We start from the raw sequence: 26993 nt of genomic DNA, 5'->3' as shown, positions 1-26993 counted from the left end.
TAAATATTAGACACTATCAAATATTGATTTGACTATTACTTTTTGTTATTTAATAATTTTATAATTAAAAAATTTATTGATATTCAAAAATTGAAATTTAAAATTTAATTTTGTAAAATTAAATCTAATATTGAAATAAAGAAATAAAGTGAAGGATGACAAAAGGGAAGAAGAATGATAATTTTGAAATAATATCATATTAGATTTAGTACATAACTGAAATAATATAAGATTTAGTACATAACTGAAATAATATCAGATTTAAAATATTAAAAGTGTAAAAAGACCAAATTGCCCACCCAAATCCCACCAAAAGGGTATTTTCGACCGAAAACAGTGAAAAAGAACCATTTTCGAAATAAACCCTTAGTCCAGGAATGTCTGACGATATTTTTAAAGTCCAAGAACTATGAGTCCATGAACCATTTTTATAGTTCACTCCTAAATTTAAGATACGTTTTCTCAAAATTACACACGCATATTAAATTTGTCACATTTTTTTATTTTAGAGACAATAAGAAAAACTATTTCCACAAGAAACCACATTTCTAGAAATGAGAAATAACCAAAAGTAAATTTGCCATTTTTATAATGTGGCCCTCTCATAAACGATCAATTATTAGATTTGGGTACGCTAGCGCACAAGTAGGTACTTACGAAACAAAATCATCTAAAATCATATCTAAACGTTACATTATTATATAAAGTACATTTATCTTTTCTCTTTGAAATAAATAAGAAAAGTAGCACATATGTAAACATTATATATAAATACACGATAATAAAAATAACATGTTACACAATAAAAAATTTCCACCTAGATTAATATTGCTTTTTACTAATCAAATATTTGCATCTGGATATTTAGAAAAAATATAGAAACATTCCATCGAAATCTTACAATTAGTAGTCCATACAATTAGTTTATTAAAAGAGAAATTTATCATTCAAGGTATCAACTTATTCCTTTCTCATATCCTATTCTTTTCACACTATCAGTATCACTATCAGTTCCTACATTCTTCTTGACCATCCACATCCTCATAATTTACAATTGAGCCACACTTCCATATAAAAATAGAAATTTAAACAGACATATATCAACACAATTCATAAATGGGAAATTACAAAATAGCTATATCTAAATGTAATTTGTGTACTGAAGCAAAGCTCCCTAACATGAAGCCATTTTTGGATTCTGGCAAAATAATAATGGATTGTGACATAATATGGTCCACAATCTCTATTATTTAACATATCTAAACTTCTAAATAACTCATGGAATTGGAATCAATGAATACAAATCAGCTCAAAACTTTGAAAAAGATTAAATTCTTTTGATTGTGATAATCAACTAGCTTAAGTACATTCAATAATCACGTTCGGTTACAATTGCGCAATTATTATGCAATAAATTGGGTATAATTGAGATAATTTGTACAACTTTTTACTAATTTGTCCGAACTCGCACCTGTGTAAAGATGCGCTAGTTGCGTACAATCGAAGTTCACCAGAGATTAAATCGACGATATAATATATCTTAAAAAAAAAAAGAAAAATCAATTTTTTTTCCGTCAATTCAATGCGCGTACAATTGAAGCTCAGTAGAGATTAAATCGACGATATAATCTATTCTTAAAAAAAGCAAAATCAATTTTTCTCGTGAGGAAAATCGATTCAATCTTCAAACCTTTTAAAAAGGAGAGAAATAGGAGATGCAATTCAAGATCTATTCAACAGTAAAAATAGGTTAGTTAGTTTCCTCTGTGTTTTTTTTTTTACAATTTTTTCAGTGTAAAAATTTTGGTTTTGCTGATTTTTCTCGTAAAACCGTTTGATGAAAAAGCGGTATACGTGTCCAGGCAGCTCAATTTTTATACGATTTGAATCGAGAAAAATTCTCACAAAATGATTATATATATGTATATGGAAATGGTGTGTATACATATATAACTGTAGGCAGAGGAAGAATTAGAGAGAGAGATGGAGCTCCTTTTCTTCTTCTTTAATGGCGTGTTAGTATATTAGCAGTGTGTGTACAACTATGTAAAAACTCCATCTTTGCATGCTTCACCTACTGTCGTCTCCACAGGAAAAAAGAAAACCCAAAACCCATTACAAAAATGGCGGAAAACCATCACAAAATCTTTAATTTAATTTCCCCCTTTTTTTCAATCTCACTAGGCCCTAGATCTAAATCACGTTGATTCTCTCAATGATCGGGTATTTCGATTCTTAAATTTCTGTTGTTATTGTTGTTTTTCGTTGCTCTGTTTTGTATTCTGGCATTGTTGTTGTGTTGTTGTGTTTGTGGGGCGAGAAAGAGAGAGAGAAACATGAAGAGTGATGACGAGATAGATGTGTTATTAGGCGAGATCCCTCACGCAACATCATCGCTTAATCTTCAGGAAATGCTCATCAATGCCACCACTCAATATCATCACGGTTTTGCTCATGCATCGTGTGTGACTCCGAAAATGAGTGCTGATGAAGCCTCGAAGCGTAAGACTGCGTTTGCTTCATCCAACTCCCCTTTGAGCGGATTCTCCCTGCAATCCGGCTCGGCCACGAGCTTGTTCTCGGGCGACATTTCCCCGCCCCAATTCGACGTCTCCGGGGGCGGATTGTGTTTGGATTTGAAGAGGGCGAATGAGGGTAGCTTAGTTGATTGCTTTAGTAGTATGCGTATTAAGGATGAGTGCGGTGTTCAGTCGCGTAACTGGAGTAGCCGGAGTTTTAATCCGAGGAAGGGAGCTGGTTTCGAGGGGGAGGAAATGGCGAACTTGTTGGCATCGCGGTATTCATCCTCTAGTCACACTGATAGGAGGCTTGGTTGGTCTCATTTTGGAAGGCAAAATTGTTTGGCTAACAGTGGTTTCCCAATGGGATTCGTGTTGCCAAACGCGACGCCTTCTTTAGATAGTCCGTTAGTAGGGAATAGTTCTCCCTTCTATCCTCGGAAGAGCCTGATTGAATCTAGTGATTCTTTTTACTCTGTGTCGCCTCGTTATAGTGAGGACAGCTTGATTCGTTTTAACGAAAGAAACAAGGTGGTGCCTCTGCGTGTGAGGGTGCCTCGAGGGAGCGTTGATCCCTTTGGCAGGGAGGATAGCTTGATCATCCAGGGGGAAGGTCTCAATCACGCGATTGCAAGGAAGGGTTTCCATCATGAGAATGGCGTGTGGAAGGCTCATGAGAGGAGGTCGCAGCTGGATGACCATCTCCACGCTGCTGAGAGTCCGAAGATGCACTGTCCTTTCAACCGGCCGATGAAGTTCAGCTCCCTTGCTGAAGCACAAGGATACATCTATCACATAGCCAAGGATCAGCAAGGTTGTCGGTTCTTGCAGAGGATGTTTGATGATGGAAATTCTCTGGATGTGCAGATCATATTCAACGAGATAATCGATCACGCAGTTGAGCTGATGATGAACCCTTTCGGGAACTATCTTATGCAAAAGCTGTTGGAAGTGTGCAATGAAGAGCAGAGAATGCACATACTGTTAAGGGTGACTGAGGAGCCCGGGAAGCTAGTTAGGATCTCTTTGAATACACACGGGTATATGTCATTTGAATCTTGCTTCACTCTCTTTTTTTCTGAATTAGCTAACATGTTGTTTTTGTATATTAGCACTCGTGTGGTGCAGAAGCTGATTGAAACTCTCAAGACAAAGCAGCAAATTGCCCTAGTTATCTCAGCCCTTGAATCGGGATTTCTAGCTCTGATCAAAGATTTAAATGGGAATCACGTTATTCAGAGGTGTTTGCAATCCTTCCCGGCTGAAGATAGTAAGGTATAATTACTATCTTTGTTGAACATTTCCTATATAGGTTGATAAGATCGTTGTTCGTGTAGATTTGCTTCAGCTGTCACTCTGTGTTTTCCTTTGAATGCGGAATAATTTTTTGTGGTTCGCAACTCTATTTCATCACATAGTATATCTGATCTACTTCAGTTTGTAGAATGGCTCTTGTTTGCAGCATCTACACAAATTCTTGGGCAAGATTAGACTATATGAACATGAAAATTTAATCCAGTCCAAATTAATAGTTCAATAGGAGGAACTTTAGAGTTAAAACAAATTTTGACATTTTCAGGTGGAAGCTAAAACGATGACTTTGAGATTTCCATACAGTTATTGATCACTTTCTGATAATATTATAGGACTTTACTCAACAATTACAAGTTTTTAATGTTGGCAAAATTGAAGTTTTGTATCACGCTATCCTTTGCTGATTACCATTCTGTTTTCAGTTCATTTTTGTTGCGGCTGCAAAGTACTGTGTTGACATTGCAACACATCAGCATGGATGCTGTGTTCTACAACGCTGCATCAGCCATTCGACTGGGGAGCATCGTGAAAATTTAGTTGCAGAGATTTCAGAGAATGGACTCCTGCTCTCGGAAGATGCATTTGGGTAACTTATTTTGTTTATTAACAATGTTTATGCTTTAGTCAGATGTTTAGGTGCTGGTAAAATCAACGAAATCGAACTTCTTTCCATGAGACCGGCCTTGTGTGGTTCAAACCTATAAGGCTGAACTTAAAACATGTGCCTTGTGTGGTTCAAACCTATAAGGCTGAACTTAAAACATGTGAAAATTTATCATTTGAGTATCTAAAGAGTTGATTAAACATCAATCATCAAATTCTGTAATTTCCCTTTTTACTCTACTGTGTGTTTCTTGATTCTTGTTCTATACATTAGTAGTATCAAACCTGTGTGTTTCTTATTCTTGTTCTATACATTAGTAGTATTACATTTCCTAAAAAACTTTATTTCAATTTTGGATTTTCAATTTTGGATGCAGAAATTATGTGGTTCAGTTCATCTTGGAGCTAAAGATTCCATCTGCCACATCCAAATTGACATCTCAGTTTGAGGGAAACTATGTGCACCTTTCTTCACAAAAGTTCAGCAGCCACGTCGTTGAAAAGTGTCTTTTGGTATGTGAGGAAGTTCGGACGAACGTCATCCATGAACTGCTCTCTTCTTCCTGCTTCGATCGTTTGCTTCAGGACCCACATGCAAACTACGTTATCCAAACAGCTCTCCGTGTTTCTGAGGTACTTCAATACTTGATTTTTCCTTCAAATCACACTATAGTTTCTGAGAAATGGACCTCATCACTGCCTTTGATAACAGGGAAACCTCCACAATTCCTTGGTCGACGCTATTGAAACTCACAAGTCAATCTCACGAAACAGCCCCTACTCGAAGAGGATTTTCTCGCAAAAGCTTTTGAAGAGGTGAAGCGACGATGTACAATCATTGTTTCTGGTAGGCATGCATTGTTGTTGTTCTTGGCTAGCCAATTCTCTTGGCTCTATAAAATGGAAAGTTTTCCTCCCTTTCCTCGGCGGTGTGGCCTTAAAACACATTTTCTCGTTTGTGGCAATTTTTGCGTAGCGATCGTTATCTTAGCATCCAGCTCGTAAGAAGAGTTTAGAGATGAGGAACCATATCTCTAGTGGCTCATTTAAATTTCTATCTCCTAGCTCTGGCTGCAATGTACTATTTTGTTGTGCATGTAGCTTCACAATAACACTATTATTTTGGGATTTAAATTATTAGATTCTTCACTCTTGCAGGGAAATGAATATTTTTTTTATATGTACCTTACTTTTCGCAAATTTTGGTGTCCTGTGAAATCATTGTTCCTTGCAGTATTTGGTAGAGCATGTGTGGGAGAAGAAAAGTGCTAATTTGGAATTTGAATAACTCATAAACCTAGTAGATGAGATATTATGAGTGATAATAGCTTGCAAAAATCATTCGAGGGGATAAATTTAAAGCATGGAATTAAATAGGTTTTATTTGAACGTAGATATATCCACTTATTATTAAGCCCACTAAACTTGCTTGGCTATGATTCAGACTTATTATTGTGCTTCTTAAGTTTAATAATAATAATAAACTAATAATAATAAATAATTAGAGTGTACATCTGGTGGACAAATATTTTTTTTGTCCACCGCCACCAAATTTGTCCGCATCAACAAAATTTGTTGTACTCATTGTACTAAATCAGTAGTAGTATTCCATATTTAAACCTTCATCCTGAATAAAATTTATTTATTAAAATTTAAAATTTAAAATTTAATTTAAAATTTAATTTAAAATTTATAACAACAATTAGATAGAAACTGACCACCAAGACCATATACACATAGATTCATCGCATTCATGAATCTCAACCCTATTATGACATTTCCAATATTAGTAACAGTGCCAAACTAAAATCTCACCCAATATAAGAGGAAATGTATTTATCGGACAACATAAACATTTTGAGGACATTTTATGCACATTGTTAAAATATGAAGCACGTTAGCAATAGGTTTATATGGATAAGTCTAGAAGATGAGGCATGTGACATGCTAGAAGTATCTATTTTAAAATTTTAAAAATATGAAGAAACGTAGAAGAAAAAAGTTAGTGAATGTTCTATTTTTATATATTAATAATTAATAATTATATAATTAAATATGAATGAAGTATAACTTAGTAGAATGTAAAGACTTACTATTAAATAGGACAAAAGTAAAATGAAACATTTAGTGACGGATAATGCAAAATCGCAAAACGAGACATTACATGCTGGATGAAGATGGGATAAAATTATTGTCCCTTTGAGGACATCCGATAAAATTGAAACGATACAGGGAAGATTAGAATGACCCTGCTGCAAGGATGACACGCATAAATCGAGAAATGATTTATAGCAAATATTTTGTGATATATACTAGTATATTAAAAAATTATCATTTAAAATTATAATTTTTAGTTGAGTTTTTATAATTTACTTTTCGTCAATCGCATAACTTTCAAAAGTAGCAAATCAGTATTCCATAATTTTTGACATTTCGATTATCTCATGTAATATCCACTAGTCATTTAGTATTATTAAATTGATCAATAATCCAACTTTGTTTCTGAAAAATACAAAAATAAACAATAAACTCAATAAGCTAAAGTCACTTGGCAATTTTTTCTTACATGCTGAAAAAAACACTTATGCATATTGTAAACAATTTAAAAATAAAAGATAAAACACTATCTCTCTCCAAAAATAACATTGTATGATTGAATCTACCCTTGTATATGTGTGAACGTGTTCAAGCACAAACCAGAGCCATACAATTGACTTGTCCAATCTAAGTTAAACCCTAGCAAAATAAATTTCTTATAGTGTAGTAAAAAGTACTATGTACTTACCATTTATCTTCTTCCTTTAATGAATAGTTTTATTTGATACTATAAGATTGACTGAAATTTCATAAACTTAGACTACTTTTATTATTGGCCATGGATATTCGAAATATTAAAATTAGTTACTAATTATTATACTCTCTCTCCATATTCAAAAATGTCTTACTCCTATTTATTTTAGGTATGATTATTTGGGAGTAACTTTTATTAAGTGGTTTCCTTCTACATTGTAGTGTTAAAAATGTACACGCTTAATTCTATCATAATTAGTCTTATCACTTATGTAAAAAATCACAATATATTTTTGATATGATATATCGATGACATGCATGCAGGGAAACAGTATTATAATGTAGACAACTGAAGTTTAATTTGCATGTGATTTATAGGGCGTGGGAGACCAATGAATATTTTGTGTCCCAACATGAAACTATAACGTGAGGTTCTAAACAACTCTTTTAACTGAGTATTGACAAATCAATTTTTACTATTTCTTGCACCTAATTAATACTATTGATCAGTCATTTCATAGTCGGCACCGATTGATTTTCACAACTCTTACCGTTCTAATCAAATCTTTAACTATAGTATAACTTTCAATCCTAATCTCACTCATAACTATGGAGTGTTACATTTTTTTTGGAATTAAAAGGTTGTTCACTTTCACGATATTTAGTTAAGGCTGGTTTCAAGTGTTTTAATAAAGTACGAAAGAAAATGCTCAAACCATCAGATGACAAACCAAACATATCTCAACAAACAAAAGACCAAGCCAGTTTCTCATTTGAGCACTATCCTTGGGGCACACACATAAGTGGGGGATACTTGAGGTGCCAGTCGCAACCTTTTCATATATCGGAATTGTTAAAAATCATTTCTAGTCCTTACTAAGGTGATGTTACTAAAGACAAATTACTAATATCACAAAAAATAGAATAATAATGAAACTTGGCTATAAAAGATGAGACTGGTAAAATAAAAGTAAACAAGTAACCTAATCGTGTATATGTGTGTGACAGTGTGAACGTAAGAAAACGAGTTTAGTAGAATCTCTCTATCAATATTTTTTCAGCGTCCGTCACTACTTCTGTGCATGCATGTGTATTTACCTTAGGATAGAGTCACGCTAATACACTATAGCTAGGTAGTTACTAGTTAGTAATCAACAACTTACACAGATGATTTGATCTCCTAAACAATGCCAAACTTCACAAATCCCTGTATAAATTTAGGCTTAATTAGGCATCCTCATCACTCAAAAGTTCAAAAAGTACGTAGTACTAGTATTTTTTTATACTTGTATATAAAAAATAGATATTCAATTCCGAGCGTGCATGGACGCAACAAATAGTCGATCAAGAACGTTACACATCAAATCAAGATGATACACAAACACATACTATGTGCTATAATTACACACACTGACACACATATGTTGAAAAAACATGATATGTTTTGCAAGAAAGAGGAATTATCCCACGTTGTCAACATTTTCCACTGCAGCATGCCTTACTATACTACAGCTGTGTGCTTCCCCTATTACAAACTTGCATCAATCACTCCAAATTCCAAACACCTATAAATACATATATGCTTCATCATCTTCATATATTATATTCAGCAACTACACACACATTATCACATACAACAACGACAACAACAGCAACAACGTATATAAGAAGATGGGAATTTGCAAGATGCAGACGAGAAACGAGCTAGGGCAGAAGAAACGAGCCCCCAAAGGGCACATCGCGGTGTATGTGGGCGAAGAGATGTGCAGATTCGTGGTCCCAATTTCTTTCTTGAAAAACCCGCAGTTCCAACGCCTTCTTAATGAAGCTGCCCAAGTCTATGGCTTCCAAAGCAATGGTGGAATCATGCTTCCTTGTAGTCCATCCACTTTCCTCAGAGTAGTTGAGTTAATTTGATATGTAATCCATTTCTTCCTTCAAATTAATACCCTCGAATTATTTTTTTTTCTCTTTTTGTGAAGGATTTCGTTGTTGAAAGCAATCTATCTAGAAGTAGCTTGAATAGTAATTTTGTAAACATATCAAATAATAAAGCTTAAGAGGTGCTGAGTAGATCTATAAGTAGAAAAAAATTTCCGTGGTCAATCCTCATCAAGGTATCGATCCTATTTGGTATGTCCTGCTAACATATATTTGACAAGTGAAAATATATATAGTCATGCTTCCAACTAGATATATAAACAATGGAACACTGTAAATTATATGGAAAGCTTATACCCATTCCATGTATAATTAGGCTATAGTTTGGACTTCTCAAAGGATGATACATCATTTTGTAGGTGTACAAATACGATGATAAATCGTTTATAGTTATATTACTATTAATACATGATGATTCTAATTGTCGCAATATATCAAACCAAACTTAAACAGAACTACTTTGACATTAAATATCATTAATCAGTTAACCCACAACAGAAAAGACATTTACTAGTCATAAAAGATATATCCGGATTCGATGAAGCCGCAATTTTGGATCTTTATCCTCTAATTAATTAGAGAGGTAGTAGAAAAATAAGGAATTCAGCAGGTCTCAAAAATGTGCTAGTCCTTTTCAGTTAATTTATTTAATTATTTATTCATATTTGTGGGTGACATAGTGGATAATTAAATGGATGGACAATATGCAGATCTAAATAGGTCCGAATATTCGCGCCAGCTGTCAAGATCTCGTGCATTCGAATTCCAAGGTAATGTCGTATCGTTGAGATTCTGAAATACTAAGAATCAAATATTTTTCTTACAATATGAAGATGTGAAATCGCATCAATCTTTATCTCAGTGAAAGAATAGGAATAACGACTTGTACTATTCATGCAAGAGATTAAAATACTTTTGTGGGATCCTTGTTTTGCCAATGCAGCATATTTATGCTTGTAAAACTTTTGGCATATGCGTTTGGATTCGTGATGAGTGGACTACCTTCAACCCCTATTGCTTGGAGTAGGGGTGAGCAAAATTTGACATCAACTTTGTTGGTTTTATTTATGATTGAATCAACATTTTGCACCTCTTTGTTCTGATTTTATACTCAATATATCAATTTGTTAAAGATTTTAGAACATATGAAAAACTTTGACATAATTTGACGATCTAACAAATGAAATTATGGTTAGATTGCGGCCTATAATGTAATGGGATTTTAGTTATCGTTTGATAGTGTCACGTGAGAATGTTATCAAAGCTATGTCAACACTAAAATCTTGATTATTTGCAATTTAGTAATTTACATGCGGATTTCAAAATTGATATGCAAAACTATAATTTGGAAAAATATATTGCATTCCCAATTAGTTTTAATTAGTACTCCCTCCATTCCAATTAAGTTGAGTCAAAATTTTTGGATAAGAAGATTAAGAAATTGTGTTGAAAGATAAATGAAGAGTAAAGTAGGTGATAAAATAAAATAAAAGTGACTGAATATTTTATTTTTATTAAAAAAGAAAATAACTTAATTTAGTTGGAATCTAAAAAGGAAATACGACTCAACATTTTTTGTGACGGATCTCATTCCACCAATATATAACAAAATTCAATAGGCATTTCCGAATCCAGAAATAATCAAGTCTCATTGGTATAGAAAAAGTTAAATGATCTAAATTCTAAATACACTAGAGAGCCCGAACATGTGATAGTCTGTTTTTACTCCACATCGAAATTTCAATTTCAATCTATATAAAATTAAATTCATAGCAATCATTAACATGATAATCATAATTTATTGAAAAAGAAAAATAAAAAAGTGGACCAAGTGTCACAGTAAAACAAGCAAGCCATGATGGTCCAATCCATATGTCAAGAGTCAATGGCACGTGGCCCACCCGCACTGGCTCCACTGACACGTGCCCTCCGCACAATTCCCCTCGCGGCCATTGGACCAATCAGAACGCAGAAACTGATCGTATCTCTAACACCTCTCTCAACCACGAGTTCCGATACTCCGATTTCCAACCGCCCCTCCTCTGCCACGTGGTGCTTTACTGGCTCTCCATTTTCTTTAATTTAACCCAACTTGCCGAATAACTAACATTTTTTCCCCCAATTTTCGATGCGACAAATTTTTCTGCAAACCCCTCTTTTGCTCTCTCTCTAGAACTTCCTCGATTGACAACCACAGTTAGGGTTGCTGGACAGATTTTGCGAAGCCAGGATTTCTTCATACTTGGGTTTTACAGCTTGATTTTGCGGTGAGTTTATGTAGACTGAGCACTAGTTAGCTGCGGATCATACTTTAATTTGTTCAGTTTTGTTGTTGTTGATTTGGATTGGTGGATCCACTTTGTAAATAGAGCTGCCAAGAAATTGAAATCGAAAAGGAGCTGATCGGAGCTTGCTTGGTGATGACTGTTTGTTTGTTTCAGTTTATTTGTTTGTTATTAGCTGCATAGCATGTTTTAATTTGTTGTTGATTTGGATTGGTGGATCTACTCTGTAATAGAGCTGCTAAGAAATTGAAATCGAAAGTGAGGAGATTGAAACTTGGTGATGAGTTTTTGTTTGATTCAGCTGTTTTTTTATATATTTAGAAAATTTCAGTCTAGTGACTTCATAATTGACTTCATTTTGTTCTTGTATGCACTCTGTTTTTCGTTCTCTGTTATGTGATTCCCGATGCTAGGAAACGGATGAACTTGTTCAGTTGGAATTCATTTTTCTTGGTTTAATTTGTTGATATTCGTTCCTTTCTTGTTTTGGTATATCCTTTTATCTGTTTTGGGAATCAGGCACACAATTTGAAGTTTCGAGAAGTGAATTCTAATAATTTAGTTTCATTGTTTTTGCGGGTTCTTTGATGGAGGGAAAGGGAAGATTCGGAACTAAATATGAAGAAAACAACATACGGTCTGACTGCAGGCTGAGGATTCAAGGAATGTCAGACTTGTTCACGCATGAGGTAAGTTTTTGTTCTCTATCTTCTTCAATGATCAGTTATTGTACCTTCCACTCATCAAATGGAAGTATTTTCTGCAGTTATTACAGCTAAAATTCTGTAACTGCTGGTACAGTGTGTAGACATCGCTTGGGATGATTTCTTCCTGGATGATGATTGTACAGTGCCCCATCATCGTTCCAAGAGGCCTACTGATCATCTCACCCTAGGAGAAAACAACAAGAGATGCCGCTGTGAAGTAGCTAACGTTTCGAATAAAACTGGAGGATCTGCCACTAATTATGGTGATCATAGAATGGAGAAGAGTGAAATTTCACCTCTGAATAATACTATGTTGGAGAACAATTCATGGTCTCCCAGTGGTCCATTCATTTCTGGATCAGACAATGAACTGCACAAAGAAGCATCAAGTTTAGCTTGTGATAGTACCGCGCCGTTGCCTCATGGCTTGAAGAGCAACAATAGTGACTTAAATAGTAGTGAACTGCTTAAGCACGATGTGATTCTCAATGAAAACCCCAGTCTAGTTGATGACAGCCCATTCAGTTTTCCGATTGGTGATGTAAATCATACTGGCAATGATCATAGTTTCTTTGAACACGCTCAGAACAAAGATTCTAGTGATCTCCTGTATGGTGGTTGGTCTGAAATAGAGAACTTTGATGATATCGACAGGATATTTAGGTAACCATGATCCGTTTCTGCGCACATATTTCAATGTTTTTATATTCTTTTCACTTATACACATGACATTTCAGAAGCGATTCAACGTTGGGCCTTGGGGTGTGTAAAGAAGATGAGTTGAGTTGGTTATCATCAGCAGTTTATATAGGCGGGCCTGGGGATGCTCTAAAGTCTGACGCTGAGTTCCCATTTCCTGATCCAAGTAAGGTGAAAACTATTTCAGAGAATCGTGACTTCTCAAACGGGAACTCCCCAAATAATTTTCCCATGACAGATACACCCATTAGATACAAGGACTGTTCTTGGAACACAGAAAATTCTGATTCTTATACGTCTTTTTTGACTGGGCCTGATACTGAGGATAATAAAGATGGGTTCGTCCCTCCGGAGCAGGTATCTATATGCATATATGTTATCTGAACTATGCTTCAGGTCCCTTCTGATTTGCTCAACAGTTATGTAGTGACCTCAAACACACGACTGATATGATACCTTGCAGGGAAAAGGACCCGATGCTAATACACAGGCCGGAATTTCAACTAGCAGCCATTCCAGAGCAGGCAATCATGCAGTGGTAAGTTTCCATTGACTATTTCCACTCAAATTTTGCACATGATAGTGAAATTGGTATAACATGATAATCCAGCTACTTTGGCTGCGGCCTGGAAGATTATGGGATTATGCATTTTTTTGAGTCATTAACTCTGTTTATGCATATCCTACAGTACACCGGTATGACCTTATAAATTTGTGATTCTCTTTTCAGACCAGTGAGCACAAAAAACAGATCAAGCTCCAGAGTCAATCTGAGGGTAAAGTGCATTACCTTGAAAATGGTCTTCCTCAGATCAGTGATCTGCAAAAAGAAATCATGAAGCCCTATTCTGGCTTGACTTCAGACGAGGCTTTGATTCACATGCATCAACAGTCGCATACTCCGGCTTCTGATTCAGGTAGCTGTTTAGAGAATCCGATCTCTAGCATCCATATAAAGGACAGTCATGTGTCTGATCCATCTTCTGTAAATCTGGAGCAATCGATGGTCAAATCTGAGACTAGTGACTTGGCATCCATTTCTTCAAGGGAATCCCACCTAGCATCGGGCCAATTGCAATATATGGATGGTTTTCCTGGCCCTCCTTTTAAGGAGCCTGCTTTAGTAGAATGTGGACGAAGAGAGAAACTAGAAAATTGTCGAGGTAATCTGCCTGTGGAACTTGCCAGTCTCAGAAATGGAAGTGTGGCCATGCAGGCCACGATCTCTGATCCCGGCTTAGTAGGGAAATATGAGAATCACTGTGATCTCCAAGGAGCTAGCTCGGTTACTGCAACAGAAATGGGTTCCTCGAATATGCAAGAAAGCTCAACAAATGTTCCAGATTTGGATGATATTTCACTGGAAGCAGCTAGTTTTCGTCAGCTCCAACTTGTTATAAAACAGGTACTACTTACTTAGTTCCTCCTTATCTCTTATTGTGAGAAACAAATGTTTGGAAAGTGATGAATATGAAACATGCATATCTGTTGAAACTAAACTCCTATCTCTCTGCTTTAGATGGACTTGAGGACAAAGTTATGCATAAAGGACAGTTTGTACCGTTTGGCTCAGAGTGCTGAACAAAGACGAAGGAATCCGAACCTCAATGATAGCTTTGGAGATGAAAGAGACGCTTGTGGAGCATCTGAGGCTGAAGGAACAAATAGGTAGATGACTCGTTTCCCAGTTTCTTTTGTTACAACTGCTCCTGTTCAGTTTGTACTGACTTATATACCCTGCTTCCTTGTAGGTGCACCAGTTACATGGATATAGAAACAGATACGAACCCTATAGATCGCTCCGTAGCACACTTACTCTTTCACAGGCCTGCAGATTCATCTACCACTCCTGCTCGCAGCTCATTTAGTTTCAAGTCGCCCAGTGTGGTAAGCCTCCTCTGCATGTGAACGTTGTATGATAATTTACGCCAGCTAAGTGTGGTTGTATACGGGTATGCTGTGTGACGTGAGCAGGTTAATGGGTCTACTGCAAGTCTGCCTGTATCGTCCGACAGTTCGGCGAGCAAAGAAAAGGTGTCTGAGGTGTAGAAGGAGCATACGATGGCTGAGAGGTCAAACGGATGTATATTATCTTGCCTTAAGTTAAGTTAGCACACACCATGTATAGAAAGTGCCTTAGACCGCATCAAATTGGTTTCCTCATATTTTGTTGTAATGCTTTTTTTTGCTTGTAGTCCAGTATGATAATACCTACCATGATTGTGTGCGTGCATCTGTGTTTTATTTCTTTCTTTGAAAAATAATTTGTTGTGCTAACTCTTACTGATAGAGAGACCTCACCACGTGTTTGTTCTTAATTTTGTCCATTGTACTAGTGTTTCTTATGTCGATTGTGTAATTTCTGTAGCAGGGAAACGTCGAGTTATTAATTGATGATTACTCGTTAACCAACTTTTAACGATAATGAACCCAATAAATGCTTATTTTTTTGCCAAGCCATAAGAAGCCAACTTTCAATATCCAATCCTCAACATTTTAACTGTCAAGTTTTAGTAGTTCATAACGTAACATATAATCCGTTGTCGTCCAGCGGTTAGGATATCTGGCTTTCACCCAGGAGACCCGGGTTCGATTCCCGGCAACGGAATTTTTATTTTCCCAAATAAAATAAATTTCTATACTTGTCATAAAATTTTCTTAAATCCATCCGTATAACTTTTGGTAACATATAAATTTACAAAATCATACACTTGCAATCGCTAATACGGGGGAGCGAACTGGAACGCGAACTGTGGGGACGGGCCGCAATGAGCAGAGTCCCGGCCCGGGCTGTGCGTTAAACGGAGGAGATTTGCGTCCTGGGACCGTCCCGAGGACGCAGTCCGCACCCACGGTCTGGCGTTGCCATGCGTTCGAGCCTCCCGGGCAGTGCCCCAAACCCCATTCTCTCTCTCTCTTTTTTTTTTTTTTTTTTTTTTTTTCTTTTTTTTTTTCTCTTTTCTGATTTTTTTAGCTTTTGAGGAATAATGGAAGAATGAAGAAGACGAAGAAGAGGGAAAGGGAGAGGGCGAGAAACGTGCATTTTAATTTATTTTGGGAAGTGGATTCTATTTTAATTTTTTTTATTTTTATTGGGAAGTGGAGACTATTTTGGTTCTCTCATTTTTATTTTTTAGTTTATATAATTTATACTTATATGTTGGAAATTTGAAGGTGGAGCTCTCATTTTGATTTTCTTATTTTGTTCAATGTTTTTAATTTTTAGTTTATAATTTATTATTTTTGAATTAAAAATGAATTTTTCGTATTTTAATTGTTCAACGTATTCTATTTTACGAGTAAAATAGGTTGTAGTTGTGAATAGTGCAACAATAATAGTTGTGGCCCGAGTTGTAGCCTGCGGGGTTAATGGAGTTATGGTCTGAGACTCAAATTTAGGGGAATGATGACGTGGAGGGGACTTGGAGCTTGGATTTGGGACGGGGTTATGGATGCCCTAATAGAATAAGCAAATATGAGAGTGTCAGTGTCTCTGACAGTTTGAAAATTTTGAATTTTAAATTTTTTCTCAACTAGTAAAACTTTTAGGGCTCGACTGGTATGCCCGAAACAACTCGAAACACCCTCCTCCTCACTTTGTTTCCGGCGTTTGGTAGCAAGCAAACTTTTCGAGCGACCCGATATACTCCAAGCGGGTTTCCCACCTACATCTACAACTATTAGCGATGGTGTGTCAACTCCAACAGGGTGTGGAGCTGGTATAAGTGACAGACATTTCAGGATTTAGCTGAAAATGTAGCAATTGTTCGAATTTACTCTCTGAAATCTTCAAATTGTTACTGTTGGAGGTCCAATTTTTCGTTGAGCAGCTGACCAAATTCCGGGTAAACTCCGATTCAAATGTCTCATTTTTTTTTTCATTGTCAATTTCATATGGTTTTAGGGATCGATTTTCGGCGTTTTATGGGTTCTTCTTCGATTCTATTTTGGTAATTTGGTTTAGAAACTCCGATTTTGTCGGTGCATGCTGTGATTGATTTGGGCGAATTGGGGGAAAAAAATTTGTGAAAATTTTGCATTTTTGACATGGTGGCATTGTGTTTGAGGCTTGGTGCTAATTTTCAAAATTCGCACTCTACTTGTTTCAAAGTATAACGAGGGCATTGCCTCATTTCATGAACAACCAAAACGCAGCTTCGAGCTGTATCCTATATAATCAGAGAGTTGCTTGGTTTTATGTGAATTACATTTGAGGCTTGGTTTCCTTAAACCAAATGTTAAGCTTGACCTTTTTTTTCCAGCTAAAAGCGTGTAATGAACAATTGAAGTGCATATCACAGAAATAGTTGGAAGTTTATATGAAATGCACAATCCTGAATTATTTGTTTAACAATTTCTACCCGATTGGTGCATCTGCTTAATATGTGCAGTGATTCAATTTTGAACTCTGTTTCTCTTAACATTGATTTTTGTGGTCTTTGATTTTTAATTGTGAATGGAGTATTGTTGTCCATAATACTCAGTTCACATTTTGTACACACACTTCCTTCCCAATTCTGCATCAAGAAACTACCTTCTTGCCTTCAGCTCTCATTTTTTGTTGTATATTGAATTTAGCTTACTTTGCTGCTCGATGCAATTTGTTGTCTGCTGTCTAATAATGCTTCCCGTTTGATGTTTCCATTTTACAGAAACACACATCGAGAATCAGCCACTGACCTTATCGCGGTGGTTTCCGATGCTCGGCGGGACCTCAGTTGATCGACGGTCGCCGAGAACGTGCGCAACTGAGGGAATTTGGTGATAATTAACCCTATGTAATGAAACTAATCCACAATATTCGTGTATGGCGGGAGTTAAATACTTGTTTACCACCATAAACCCTAGCAAAATTGGAGGGAGGAGCGGATATTGGAATTTGGAAATGAAGAAGGGTATTAAAGTCATGGGCCTTTTATGTTTCAAGCCTACCCCAATTCAACTAACAATTTGCTTGGGCTGAACCAAACAATATATAATTCTGCCCATGAAGTCATGAAAGCCCATTAACCATACATCCATGTTAATTATTTACACTACTACCAGACGAGCCCTTAATAGTATAGGTTCGAGAGTCGAAACCTAACTAACGCTTGAAATGGGATGAAGAAATGCATGCAATCTCCATTCACACCGACGTAGTTGCAGACAATGAATCATCCGTCTCCGTCACCGTCAGCGATCGATCGTACGACGAATACGAGTAATCATCCTCCTCCGATTCGCCGCCGGTCTTGATCTCCTCCACCTCCGCTGCCACCTCCTCCATCTCCGGCCTCTTCTCCGGCGTCCGATCGCAGCATTTCAGCGCGATCTGCATCAGCTTCAGCATCCCCCTGTTAGCCCCCCTATGCACCGCCATCTCCTCGTCGAATACCTCCCCCGTCCACTCCTCCCTCACCGCGCGGTGCACCCACCCGCACAGGTCCACCCCGGCCACCCCCTCCGCCGCCGAGTGCGCCGGCACTCTCCCCGTCAGGAGCTCCAGCACCAGGCAGCCGTAGCTCCACACGTCCGACTTCTTCGACACGGTCTTCTGCGACAGGTATTCGGGGCATTTGTACGCCACCATCCGCTGCGCCGCCATCCGGAGCGCGATCAGCGACGTGAGGCCGTAGTCCGCCACCAGGATCTCGTCGCTCTCGTCGATCAGGACGTTCGTCGATTTCAGGTTGCCGTGGGGGACGGCGGTGTGAGATCTCGTGTTTCCGTGGAGGTAATTTAGGGCTCGCGCCACGCCGCGCGCCGCCGCCAGCCGCGAGCTCCACCGGAAGGGGATTCGCTCCCTCGTTCCTCTTCCACCTGTGAAATCGCTCCAATTAGGGTAAATTTTTACAATCAATTTTCAATTCGCAGATCTGTGTTGTTCTACCTTTCTACGTCTAATTAAGAGAGATTTTAATTGATTGATTGGTTATTTAGTAAGTATTACCGTGGATTCGATTGAACAGATTTCCATTAGCTGCAAATTTGTAGACGAAGAGCTTCTCCTCCTTGGAGTAGAAGTAGGCCAAAAGAGGCAACAAATTAGGGTGCTTTTGATCAGCCATGGCTGTGATCTGTCTTGTAAACTCATCTTTGTTTAACGGTTTCAGATCCCTCAAACGCTTCACCACCACAGTCGGCCCGACCTCCATCATAGCCTTGTAGCAGTTTCCGAAATTGCCCTTCCCCAACCCTTCAGCCGATGCTCTAAACAGATCGTCCAGATCAAACGTCGTCGTTCCATGATCACTCTCCACAAACACCAGATTTCCCCCTTCCCCCACCGATATCCTCCTCTCTGTTGCTCTCTCCATAATCGTGCTGTTGTGCTCTTCTTCTTTAACCGGGATAGCCTTCGCCTTCATCTCCTTCCTCAGCTTATTGTATTTCTTGTAGTACGTGAACAAGAGCAAGAGGATGATCACCACCACCAGCACATCAACCACCACCAAAACAGCCACGAAAAGGCCGTTGCCATGGCTTTGTCCCCCCGAACTTTGATCACTACTTGCCTCAGATACACTCTGCCGTTTAACACTGCAGAGTGTTGAAGATGGAGGGCCACACAAATTTGCATTGCCTTGGTAGGAAGAAAGCCCAACTGCTTGCAGAGTTTTGGTTTGTGGGATTTCACCAGAAAGCTTATTGTTAGAGACGTTGAATCTTGTTAATCCCGACTGGCTGAATCCTGGGATGGGACCAGTCAAGCTGTTGTCTTGAATCTGTAGGGATTCGAGGGAATCGAGGTTTAAGAGAGATGGTGGGATCTCACCATAGAATCTGTTTCTTGATAGGTCTATGCTTCTTAGCTTTTGATTTAGTGTGAACTCCATCACTCTCCCAGTGATGGAATTGTTCTTGAAGCTAAGCGTTTGTAGCTCGGTGAGATTGGAAAGTGCATCTACCTTGACATCTCCAGTTAGGCCAATGCTGTCCAAGATTAGGCCGGTGACTCGACCTTTATGGCATTGGACGCCATACCAGTAGGGGGCGTTGTCCATGTAGCACATGATGCCCGTCCAATTTCTGTCGAGAAACGGGCTGTTGAGCCCCGACTTGAGGTGCAAGAGGGCGTCCCTCTCGTATCCGTGGAAGCCGCTCCCATCATCCACAGCAGCGGCTGGTTTGTGTAGGACAAGAAGAGCTGCAGTAAGTATGAACAAGTTGGTGAAATTAGAGGAGGGCATTGTGTAGTTTGAATAGGAATGAAGTATTGAGGTTTTTGGAAGTGTTGGAAGTGATATAAGTTGTGTTGTATGGGACAGCTATCAGTTGGGCTTGTAATTTGTAGGAGGAAACAAGAAAATTTTGGTAGTGAGCTGAGAACACAATGAAGTGTGTCCATTTGTTGTGAGCAGTTTAGCTTATGTCACCAAGTTGTTTTGTGCTGGAAGGCAGCTGTTGGAACTTGGAAAGCATATGCTATAAAATGGTTGTAATAAAATTATGGAGACAGACAACAGATTAATTTGGTCAGTTTAGTTGCCTATAGAATTGCAGTGTGGTGACCTAGGATGATTACAATACATCAATTGGGGGTTATGCACATTACATTAGTTTCAATCAATTACGGATTCAGATGGAATGAAAAGGTTGGTTGATTTCAGTGTAGGCACATACAGGTAGGAAAATTTCATTAAATTTTTCCTTTGATGCTATTGTCTAACCTTATAGTGTACAATTAATTATGTTAGTTTAGGGACTAATAGTGTACAATTGATTAATTAGGTTAGTTTAGGGACAAATAGCTTAATAGAATGGTGACATACACTAGGCATAATTGTGGATTTCTATTAACAATATGTCATACATTCATTGCATGTTTACTCAAATAAGCCATCTTACACTAGACTCTATTCTTATCAACTACCCTAACCTATTTCCATTATCTTCTCTTTCAATATAATCAAGAAATAACTTATTTATAGTACTACTTTAAATACTTTTGAGGGGATGCATTATGGTCTTACACTTAGACCATTAGAGGGTTCCAAAATAAGTGAACTTTTAGTCATCCATACAAATATAAGTCCCTACTCTTTAAATTATACATTACGCGTTAGGCCATCAATTTCATACATGTATAATAATTAATAAAAGTAGAATTAAAAGTAAAAAAAAATTAATAAAAAATAAAGGATCGAATGCAAATACCCACATTGGGGATCAACTGTACTGGCACAGGTGGTCGAGTGGGGTGAGATTTTTTCTCTAAAATCAGGTGCGGCTAACCGTTTTAATAGCCTTGTCTCTGAGTGTTAAGATGCTTAATAGACGTCAAAAAGATATAGTATGGGTATTAAAATGCGTAATTAATGTTCAAAGATATGACGTGAGATGTTCTTAGGAGTAATTCCTCAAAAGCAATTTTCTACTATTTTCTAAACTTTTTTCTATTCATCTAAATAAACATTTTTTGAATTTCTTGTGACGTTGAACAACCTCAGACGAACAATTATTTAATTTGGTGATACTTGTGTAAATTTTTTTATATTAATATATATTCAGCTATTTATTTGTTTTATATTTCTTCATCCTTTTAGAAAAAAAATATTTCTATTTTAATCTCTCAAAAAAATCTAGTGTGTATCAATTTATAAAAATTTTACGAACAGATTGTGGCCCAATTGACAGGGCGGAGCTGTGGCGCCATGGGCTGGTCAAACAAAAAAAGTTGATGAAATTTTTCTCTCAATGAATTCCATTTATACATGTATTTATTAACATCTTAAAAATACATTACTATTAGTGGAGAAGTAGTACTATACTACAGAGTACTTCAGTCTACCATCTAACATTGTTTTCATCAGTCTCTCTGATAATAGTATTCCCCCAAAATCCAACCTGCAAATCGCCAGAAAACAAAAAACGCAAACAGAGCAATTCAACTACCCATTCTCCCCTCCCTTCCACCTCAGTTTTCTCGCCTCCAATCCATTCAAATTTCAAAAACACCCTTTTATTTCTCAACTCACAACCTCAATCCCTCTCTCAGCAATGGCGTCCACTGTTTTCTCTCAATCTCTCTTCTCCCTTCAGACCTCTTCCACCTCTCCACTTTCCAACAACACCATTTTTCCATTCAAGCAGCCTTTCCTTCACCTTAAATCCGACATTACGAAGATCCGCCGCAGTTCTGTCGTCACCTGCACTTCCACCCCCGATTCATCGGATACCCCAATCGAGCTCAGTACGAAATCTCTATTGCTTCGATACTCGTTTAATTAATTGTTTATTTGCATCTCACTCGCCTCTCTCTCTCTCTCACTCTACAGAGTACCCTGCATATCCGACGGTGATGGATATCAATCAGATTCGTGAAATTCTGCCTCACCGGTTCGTGAATTCGTGATCAATTTTGGAAACATTTTACTCAATCGATCTGTTTTGCAATGCTTGTTGCTGTTTTGTTTTGTAGATTTCCATTTTTGCTCGTGGATAGAGTGATTGAATACAATCCTGGGGTGTCGGCTGTGGCCATCAAGAACGTGACGATAAATGACAATTTCTTTCCTGGCCATTTTCCTGAGAGGCCAATTATGCCGGGTGTGCTCATGGTTGAGGTGTGTCATTGGTTTTTGTTATTGCATTCGCTGCTAGTTTTTCTGTTCCATTTTATTGGCATTTGCGATTTTATGGCATGTTTTGAGTTTCTGCAAGGTTATGATTTGATGATGCTAACAGCAAAATTTCATGACATAGGAGTCATACTAATTATAGGGTGTTTTAAATGATAATAGTAGTAGGTGGTTGGTTGTTGAATAGAATATTGATTTGCTGTTAATGCTGAAGAGCTTAGAGAATTAATGATGCGAGCCAGCCATGCTATATTAAATCACTTGATTTCAACTTTTGAGATGTGCTGATGTGCATAATAATAGCTTTTTTCACCAATTCCAGTTAAATGAATATCCTGATGCAATCGAAGCTGCTAGTACTGATACATTTGTGATTTGTCACAATTGATATATGGCATTGTATTTGCCATGTTACAGGAAAAAGTTTCTGTAGTAATAGATCATTGCTATTCTGTACAATCTATTTAGGAATCTTGAAAGTTACCAGATGGAAAACTAAAAGCTACATGTTTAAAGTTTTTTACTTTTTAGTGGCTTGAGAAGAATGGTCGAAGTTCAGTTGTAGTGGCTCTAAAATGGTCAGCATGATACTTTACCCTGCAAGGGTAATCTGACTAGTCTAACTGCCAAGAAGAAATGTAGGTTACGTGTCTCCCTCTCTCTCTGCAATCTGTAGTTACTACTAGATAAGTGACTTCAGACTAGGCAATTAATTGGTCAATTTCACTCTGTGTCCAGTAGCAATTCTATATACTCCCTCCGTCCACGAATAAGAGTCCCGTTTTTCCATTTTTGTCCGTCCACGAATAAGAGTCCCGTTTTTCCATTTTTGTCCGTCCACGAATAAGAGTCCCGGTTCATAATTACCATAAATGGTAAAGAGAGCCCACATTCCACTAACTCATTCCACTCACATATCATTTAAAATTAATATATACAAGTGGGACCCCTATTCCACTAACTTTCTTCCACCCACTTTTCTTAACATTTCTTAAAACCCGTGTCATTTAGAAATGGGACTTTTAATCGTGGACGGAGGGAGTAATTGTTATTGATGAGCTTCAGTTTATGATTTAGGTAGTTAACATCAGACTTCTTGTGAGTTCATCAAAGATTCTCTGAGTTGTTAATAAGATCTTTAAGTTCTATGATCCATTTCTTTATGTTCATATATAATTGAGAAATGCATGTCTTGTTACCCTCTGTGGCATCTTTAGACTTGTGCTGCAGCTATTTGACAAATATATATGCTTAGTGTTGTGAGGTCCCATAGTATCAACAGAGGTGGAGCACTACCTCCTATTGGGATAGTAAAACCTGAAATGTAGGTGTCAAGTAATTTGTCTCTTCAACATACTGTAATACTGTTACAAACTTCAAGTTTTACATGAGGGTGTAGCATCTCTTGCCTTATTCTTTCTTCCTTGGATTGTCTTGACTAATGGTGAAGATATAGGAAGCAAGTAACCACAAAAGAACGAAACATGGTTTTTATTGACTATCCTCTCCTATTAGTTTCTCTGTTGACCAATCTTTTCTTATTTTCTGTATCACTTCCCTATTGACCATTCTTATTGCTGACAATCAGCAGTTTTTTTTTTTATCAAATTTGTCTCTAGGAATGAGTTTCAACGCCTGATCGTCTTGAGTAGTTTCTTTGTAGACTTATTGGTTATCATCTTCTCAATATGGGCACCCCATCCTTATCCACTTTTCCCAAAAGTTTAAAAGATACATCTTCCAGCTCACATTTTACTATATGTTTTTACTAAATCTTTATGAGTTTAGTTCCTCCAAGACTAATTACACCACGGGTCTCTGTATCTCCCTGGTTATCAACAACCAAAACTGCTACTTGCACCGTCAACTGCACATAATTATCCTCCAAGTTACATGAGCTTCCCACTTTTTGCTTAGGGTGTATTTGGCAGTGTTGTGTTATCTTGTAAGAACTAGAATGGCGGAAAGACTAGTACACATGTTTCTGTTCTGTGCTATAAGAGTTAAGAGTTAAACTATTCCAAAATTGGGTTTTTGTCATATTGTATTCTAATTATAATGTATTTACCTGAACATAGTGAGTTTTATGCCAAAAATTGTGATTGACTCTGAAAAAAGCTTGATCTTTTACAAATGAAAACAATCCAGTCAAGCTGTAGAAAGTTTAGTACTATTAAATTTGAAATGAAGTTAAGATTGTGATTAACATTTTCCTTTCCTTCAAATACCTATTTAATTTAGAACTGAAGTTATGAAAGATTGATGAACACCATGCAAGTAAATGACAAAAAAGTTCCTTTTTCTTTGGTCAGTGTTGTCAAAAATGTACCTTAAAGTGGTTGTCCAAACACAACTTTTTCTGGCAGTATAAAGGCAAATGATAGTTTCTGAAGTTCCTGTCCAACAACTCCTTTGTTCTTGTCCACTGTTTATTATAGATAATGGTTTCTTTCTTGAGATTAACTAAAATGTTGGCTGTAGCAAGTGCATTCAGTTTCCATTCAATGCTTATTTCTGTACAAGACGTGACGGGTATAAGTTAACTGGTGGATTCAGGCAATGGCTCAGGTAGGTGGGCTAGTGATGCTACAACCAGAAGTGGGAGGGTCACGCGACAAATTCTTCTTTGCTGGAGTCGACAAAGTAAGATTCAGGAAGCCGGTGATTGCAGGAGACACGCTAGTCATGAGAATGAACCTCGTGAAACTGCAGAAGCGATTTGGGATAGCAAAGATGGAAGGGAAAGCATACGTAGGTGGCGAAGTGGTCTGCGAGGGCGAGTTCTTGATGGCTATGGGGAGTGACTAATCAATCTCCCACAACAGCAAATGCTGTGTTCTCATCTCTTTGCAACTTTATTAAATCTTACTTTTCTAGCCAACCATGGAACTTCTTCTCCATTTTTATGAGGTTTAGATTGGATCAAGTTTAGTTCTTTTTCATCTTCTAATAACATTAATGTTCATGTTAATCTGAACTTGAATGTTTACTTACATTGGTGATTGAATAAAAGTAGATAGCTGCTTACTTTTTTAATTTAATTTTTGAGATGTATAATACATATCATGAATTTGAGTAGTATATATCATGGGAATAGAACCCTTGGGTCCAACCACATAATGAATTTATTCCAATTGTATTTCAAGTTTCAACTAGTACAGTATTTCTTTAATAAGTTGACCAAATGGGAAAAAGGTGTGTGTTTCCACCGAAAGTAGAGTGGCAAAGCGTGGTTTGGAGGGCCCTTGACCATACTCACGCTTTTAAGCTTAGTCGATTAAATCCCACTTTCTCAAATCATTAACACCACCCTTTGTCGAATCTTCACACACATTATACATTAGCTTTACAAAAAAGGGGCTTTGCTAGGCTACTTATATGCATGTTGTAATCATATTCCTTTTTTTAAAAAAAATTATTTACTCAATCGATGGTTACTTCGGCAGTTATCACTTTAGGGTTGTTTTCGGTTCAATTAATTGATCGATTCGGTTCGATTAATTGAATTGTAAAATTGCCATCCCTGATTTTTTTAGTACTTGATTCTATAATTGCCAAGATGTCAAGTCAACTCGAATACGAGCGTAATTATCAAATATTTTTTGCTTTGAATACAACGGCTTGGAGAGACGTAATTATTTGCGTGAATTATGATTTAAAGATAGAACTTTTAACAAATTTCAATTGATATTTTACAGGTCGATTTTTGACAAATTGTGTGATTATAGTTACAATCACACTAAAAATGTGGTAATCGTTAGTTTTTTTTTTACACAAGAATTAGATTATAAATTTATAAACGATAATCATCTCCCCAAAACTAAAGCATAAGCAGAAAAGGAAATTTCCACCGATAAGTGACCTATCATCATCGAACAATTGGTGTGATTTGAATCACGTTTAAAAGTTGGCATTCTTGCACTAGTTTTCACTATACTTAGTCACAAATTTAGGAGCATTGTGGAAAATAGTACTACTCCTGTATAAAAAAAAATAAGAAAATGATTGCAATATTTATAAGAAAATGGTTTTCTTGTGATTCTTTTATTGGTGCATTAATTACCTACCTGAATTGCATAAATTTGAAAGAAAAAAAAAATAACTGCATTAATTTGAATGATTGGTTTATTTACTTCTACAAGAGAATGAAAATCAGCACACTCATATGCTTTGAAATTTAAAAATTAAATTAACCGATCAGTAGGAATCTATACCAAAAAAATAAATAAATAGTACTCCACTTCATTATTTATTAAAGTAGATTTTTTTATAGTAGACCAGAAATCATTTTTATTTTTCATTTTAACAATTATTTTCACTTTCTAGCCCTTTTCATTTTATATCATTTTAAAGCGGGTAATAAAAACCGGTATATCTGGGGAAAGAACTTCTTTAACAATAGCAATACATTGTATTAATTATCCTCTTTTAATTTTTTAAATCATAATAGTTTTAAATATAAGTAGCTTAAAACAATATGGATGGCGTAGTTCGATACGTATAAAAGATTTAGAAAATCTAAGAAATTTTGATATAACTTGCACTTAGTATATCTTATATTTGCAATTTTAA

General features: G+C 36.8%; 4 protein-coding genes and 2 non-coding genes across 11 annotated transcripts; 5 read left to right on the top strand and 1 right to left on the bottom strand.

The window, feature by feature from the left end:
- The first annotated feature begins 1813 nt into the window (after positions 1 to 1813).
- On the top strand, positions 1814 to 5573 carry LOC125213699 (putative pumilio homolog 8, chloroplastic). Its single transcript, XM_048114379.2, has 5 exons — positions 1814 to 3559; positions 3632 to 3794; positions 4256 to 4419; positions 4814 to 5069; positions 5149 to 5573. Exons 1-5 carry the CDS (start codon positions 2337 to 2339, stop codon positions 5254 to 5256), a joined length of 1914 nt encoding a protein of 637 aa, XP_047970336.1. The 5' UTR covers positions 1814 to 2336; the 3' UTR covers positions 5257 to 5573.
- A 1056-nt stretch (positions 5574 to 6629) lies between these two features.
- On the top strand, positions 6630 to 6737 carry LOC125217312 (U6 spliceosomal RNA). The gene has a single exon (XR_007175724.1). It is a non-coding gene; the product is annotated as a U6 spliceosomal RNA (small nuclear RNA).
- A 4540-nt stretch (positions 6738 to 11277) lies between these two features.
- LOC125212048 (protein LNK1-like) lies at positions 11278 to 15176 on the top strand. 6 transcript variants are annotated; one of them, XM_048112077.2, is made up of 9 exons: positions 11278 to 11434; positions 12046 to 12141; positions 12254 to 12822; positions 12897 to 13215; positions 13322 to 13396; positions 13589 to 14263; positions 14378 to 14526; positions 14610 to 14745; positions 14833 to 15176. In XM_048112077.2, the coding sequence occupies exons 2-9, from the start codon at positions 12118 to 12120 to the stop codon at positions 14905 to 14907; spliced, it is 2022 nt and encodes a 673-aa protein (XP_047968034.1). In that variant the 5' UTR covers positions 11278 to 11434; positions 12046 to 12117; the 3' UTR covers positions 14908 to 15176. The 6 variants fall into 6 exon arrangements, with proteins under 6 accessions (XP_047968034.1, XP_047968035.1, XP_047968033.1 ...); XM_048112078.2 differs by having other exon boundaries at positions 11280 to 11434; positions 12052 to 12141; XM_048112076.2 differs by having other exon boundaries at positions 11283 to 12141; positions 12897 to 13024; positions 13097 to 13215.
- A 218-nt stretch (positions 15177 to 15394) lies between these two features.
- TRNAE-UUC (transfer RNA glutamic acid (anticodon UUC)) lies at positions 15395 to 15466 on the top strand. The gene has a single exon. It is a non-coding gene; the product is annotated as a tRNA-Glu (tRNA).
- Positions 15467 to 17744: 2278 nt separating this feature from the next.
- Positions 17745 to 20296, bottom strand: LOC125216569 (pollen receptor-like kinase 4). Its single transcript, XM_048118321.2, has 2 exons — positions 18791 to 20296; positions 17745 to 18660 (listed from the first exon to the last, which is right to left on the bottom strand). The coding sequence occupies exons 1-2, from the start codon at positions 20028 to 20030 to the stop codon at positions 17987 to 17989; spliced, it is 1914 nt and encodes a 637-aa protein (XP_047974278.1). The 5' UTR covers positions 20031 to 20296; the 3' UTR covers positions 17745 to 17986.
- A 1298-nt stretch (positions 20297 to 21594) lies between these two features.
- On the top strand, positions 21595 to 25457 carry LOC125211668 (uncharacterized). The gene is made up of 4 exons (XM_048111562.2): positions 21595 to 22033; positions 22119 to 22179; positions 22262 to 22406; positions 24978 to 25457. Exons 1-4 carry the CDS (start codon positions 21841 to 21843, stop codon positions 25227 to 25229), a joined length of 651 nt encoding a protein of 216 aa, XP_047967519.1. The 5' UTR covers positions 21595 to 21840; the 3' UTR covers positions 25230 to 25457.
- The last annotated feature ends 1536 nt before the right edge of the window (positions 25458 to 26993 follow it).

This window comes from Salvia hispanica, chromosome 3 (assembly GCF_029641045.1).
Source record: "Salvia hispanica isolate PSC_SH4W2 chromosome 3, Shi_PSC_v1, whole genome shotgun sequence".
Lineage (NCBI taxonomy): Eukaryota > Viridiplantae > Streptophyta > Magnoliopsida > Lamiales > Lamiaceae > Salvia > Salvia hispanica.
The sequence above is the reverse complement of the archived record's forward strand: the minus strand, read 5'-3'. Positions and strand labels throughout refer to the sequence as shown.